The 3,384-nt window shown below is 58.8% G+C and overlaps 1 protein-coding gene across 2 annotated transcripts in view; it reads left to right on the top strand.

Annotated features, from left to right (window-relative positions):
- Positions 1-1,525: 1,525 nt before the first annotated feature.
- SYT2 (synaptotagmin 2) overlaps positions 1,526-3,384 on the top strand; it is a 5,392-nt gene continuing 3,533 nt past the window's right edge. Inside the window, exons 1-2 of one of the 2 annotated variants that reach the window (XM_009281891.1) lie at positions 1,526-1,691; positions 1,841-2,010. In XM_009281891.1, coding sequence (XP_009280166.1) covers positions 1,526-1,691; positions 1,841-2,010 — 336 coding nt within the window. The remainder of the gene's footprint in view (positions 1,692-1,840; positions 2,011-3,384) is intronic. The other variant, XM_019472731.1, reaches the window with a different exon arrangement.

The raw sequence follows: 3,384 nt of genomic DNA, 5'->3' as shown, positions 1-3,384 counted from the left end.
ACTTTTCCCTCACGTCCAATCTAAACCTCCCCTGCCGCAACTTGAGGCCATTTCCTCTCGTCCTATCGCTTGTTACTTGGGAGAAGAGACCGAACCCCACCTCACTACAACCTCGTTTCAGGTAGTTGTAGAGAGCGATAAGGTCTCCCCTCAGCCTCCTTTTCTCCAGGCTAAACAACCCCAGTTCCCTCAGCCGCTCCTCATCAGACTTGTCTCCAGAGCTCCAGAGCCAGAGCTCATGTGCCCCCAGAAACTCCTTCCTTGGTTATCTGCACTCCCCCTCAGCTGTTTGCTTCCCCACTGAATAGCCTTTTATCTTTCTTAATCCCACCGACACTGTTAATTCCCTTGGCTTCTTGCCTTGTGATCTTCCCTTTGCAAGCTTGCCTTCTGCTGGGTTAGAGGCACTTTGGGTCCAGAGCTGGGTCGTGGAGGCACTTTGGGGCTGGAGCAGGGTCAAGGAGGCACTTTGGGGTTGGAGCTGGGTCATGGAGGCACTTTGGGTTCAGAGCTGGGTTGTGGAGGCACTTTGTACCAGCTCTGCTTGCAGGACCAAATGCCACATCTGCATGGAGTGGGTGTCCCTGTCCTTGGGGGGGTGCTTCAGGCCCTGCTGGGCTGGGGTGGGGGGGTGCTGCAGCCCTGGCAGTGAGCCGAGCACCTTCCCCATGCCCTGTCAGGGAGCGGGGCTGGCTGGGGGAGCTGGGCTCTGCGGGACTGGGAGGCGGACAGGAGCCTTGAGCCACCCAGGACATGGTACCTGTGACATGGTGAAAGGGCTGACCCTTTGATGTGCACGCTGAGCCTACCATGGCTGTGTAGAGCCAGCTCTTCCCTACTTGCATCCATCCTCAAAATGTGCCCTGCAAAAGCTCCCTGGGGCTGGAGGAAGAGCAATGTGCTGCTCCTCTCCTGTTCCCATCCTTGGAAGCTCTCCCAGGGCTGGGAGCAAGTCCTGAGGGTCCCACACCAGCGCTGGGTCCCTGCATAAAGAGAGGTCTGGCTGCTGCCATGTGTTGGGTCTGCAGGTGCCTGATAGGTCCCTGCCGGAGAAAAGGGGGAGGCAGTGGGGCTGGCTTTGTCCAAACTAACCTTGCTCATTTCTTCTGGGGATGCAAACACCCCTTCTCTCATCCCATGGGGCCTCACCGGGTGAACATCCCCCTAGGAGTGTCCTCAATGTCCCCAGGAGGCTCGGAGCTGGCACCAGCATTGACGTGATGCTGGGTGATGCTCCTGGTGGCTATGGAGATGTCAAGGGTCAGGAAACATGGGGGTCGACTGGGCTTCCCATTGCTTGTGAGGGAATCCAGGTGTCTGGACCCTCATGTCCTTCATAACCATTGGGCTCTACGCTCCTCTAGCAGAAGATCAAGCGCCCTGTTGTGGCCCTGCTGTCAATGCAGATGTACTCGGTGCAGACGGCTGCTCAGGGACGCAGCCTGGGCACGGGGAGGGGTGGGGGCAGCAGGGACCTGGGTGACCACCGGGGTGATGTTGTGTTTCAGGGAGCCCCTGACCCACCATGACGTTCAAGCAAGCATCCATGATGGCCCCGGAGGCCACGGCCACCACGATGCCCATGGCCACGATGGAGAACTCCACCGAGGCTGCCGGGCCGGGCGAGGGCAAGGAGGACATGTTCACCAAGCTGAAGGACAAGTTCATGAATGAGCTCAACAAGATCCCCCGTGAGTAGCTGCTTCCTTTTCCAGGTATCACCCTCCTCATGACCCCACCACCGCTCGGGTTCCAGTGCAGCATGTGGGACAAGGTGGTGGGGTGGCTGGGGCTGGGAGGGAGCTGCAGGGCTGACGATGATACTGGCTTTTGCCCGCAGTGCCGCCCTGGGCCCTCATTGCCATCGCGGTGGTAGCCGGACTCCTCATCCTCACCTGCTGCTTCTGCATCTGCAAGAAGTGCTGCTGCAAGAAGAAGAAGAACAAGAAGGAGAAGGGCAAAGGCATGAAGAACGCCATGAACATGAAGGACATGAAGTCGGGCAACCAGGTGACGTCCTTATGGACTGCTTGGCCTTGTCCTGCGCTTGGTGGTGTAGGATGATCCCTCCAGTTGAGTTACGATCCGTGTCGGGGCACTCGTAGCTCAGGCAGCAGAGGGGGATGGAGCCACTAGGATCCTGGGATGGGACAGTGCAGACATGAGCCTGCAGCTGAGACAGCAGCACTGTCCTCCTCCAGTGCCTGGTGGCCCGGATGGGGCCAGGGACAAGCTGGCCTGGACCTGCCAATGCTTCACCTGAACCAAGAAATGTTAATTTAATCCCTTACGTCTCCCTGCCTTCCTCTGAGTTGTCCTCGTTTCATTGAGCTGTGCCTTTAGCTGAGAGGGGAGGACCACCAGGGCAAAACGCCCACCAGTTTGGGGTCCCCAAAAAGCCAATGCTCAAGAGGCAGGTGCTGGTGCACGGAGTGGAGCTGGGGCCATCTCCCCATCCTGGGGGGCCAGCAGGAAGGAGGCTTTAGTATCAGTGGGCTTGGGGCGATCCTGGCCATTTCAATGGCCCTGACCCATTTGGAGGGGGTGGGAGATTTTGGGCATCTGTTCCTGCTCTTCAGAGCCATGTGGGCACCACGGGCATGCAGGCAGGGCTGGAGAGATGAGCGCTGAGTGGAGATGCTCCATCATACCTGCCCATCTGCACGCCCCCACGGTGGTGGGAGATGTGGGGTGGGATTCCCCGATGGAGGGCGAGGGCTGCCATCCCCTGGGGCTCGATGGGGCCGTACAAACCCCGATTCCCCACCTCGCTGTGGGTCCTTTGTTGATGCTTTCTGTAACGTGGCTCTCTTCCCTCCCACTGCGCTCACGGTCCTCCCTCCCTGCTGCCCTGTCTGCGTGTTCCCTCTCCATCCCGGAACGCCCTCCACGGTAGGTGCTACCACGAGCCTCCTTCTCCATCGGCTGCTTCCAGGGTGGGACAGGGGACCTGGGGACACGTCAGAGAGGTGATAATGAGCTGGGGCTCCCAACCCATGGACCATGGCTTGGAGAGGCATGGAGAGGGGTGGCTTTGCCTTAGCCATAGGAGAATTAGGTTGTATCTCTATTATGAAGTTAATAAAATGGCCCTGCTGAGCCCTTGGCACCAGCTGCAGCGCTCCCCCAAGCACGGGCTGCACAGGGGACCTGGGGACACGTCAGAGAGGTGATAATGAGCTGGGGCTCCCAACCCATGGACCATGGCTTGGAGAGGCATGGAGAGGGGTGGCTTTGCCTTAGCCATAGGAGAATTAGGTTGTATCTCTATTATGAAGTTAATAAAATGGCCCTGCTGAGCCCTTGGCACCAGCTGCAGCGCTCCCCCAAGCACGGGCTGCAGGGTGTTGAGTATCCCTGCACCCTTTGCAGGAGATTGCTTGC

This window comes from Aptenodytes forsteri, unplaced genomic scaffold (assembly GCF_000699145.1).
Source record: "Aptenodytes forsteri isolate BGI_AS27 unplaced genomic scaffold, ASM69914v1 Scaffold213, whole genome shotgun sequence".
NCBI classification, from domain to species: Eukaryota; Metazoa; Chordata; class Aves; order Sphenisciformes; family Spheniscidae; genus Aptenodytes; species Aptenodytes forsteri.
Note: the sequence above shows the minus strand (reverse complement) of the source record. Positions and strands in the feature narration are given on the sequence as shown.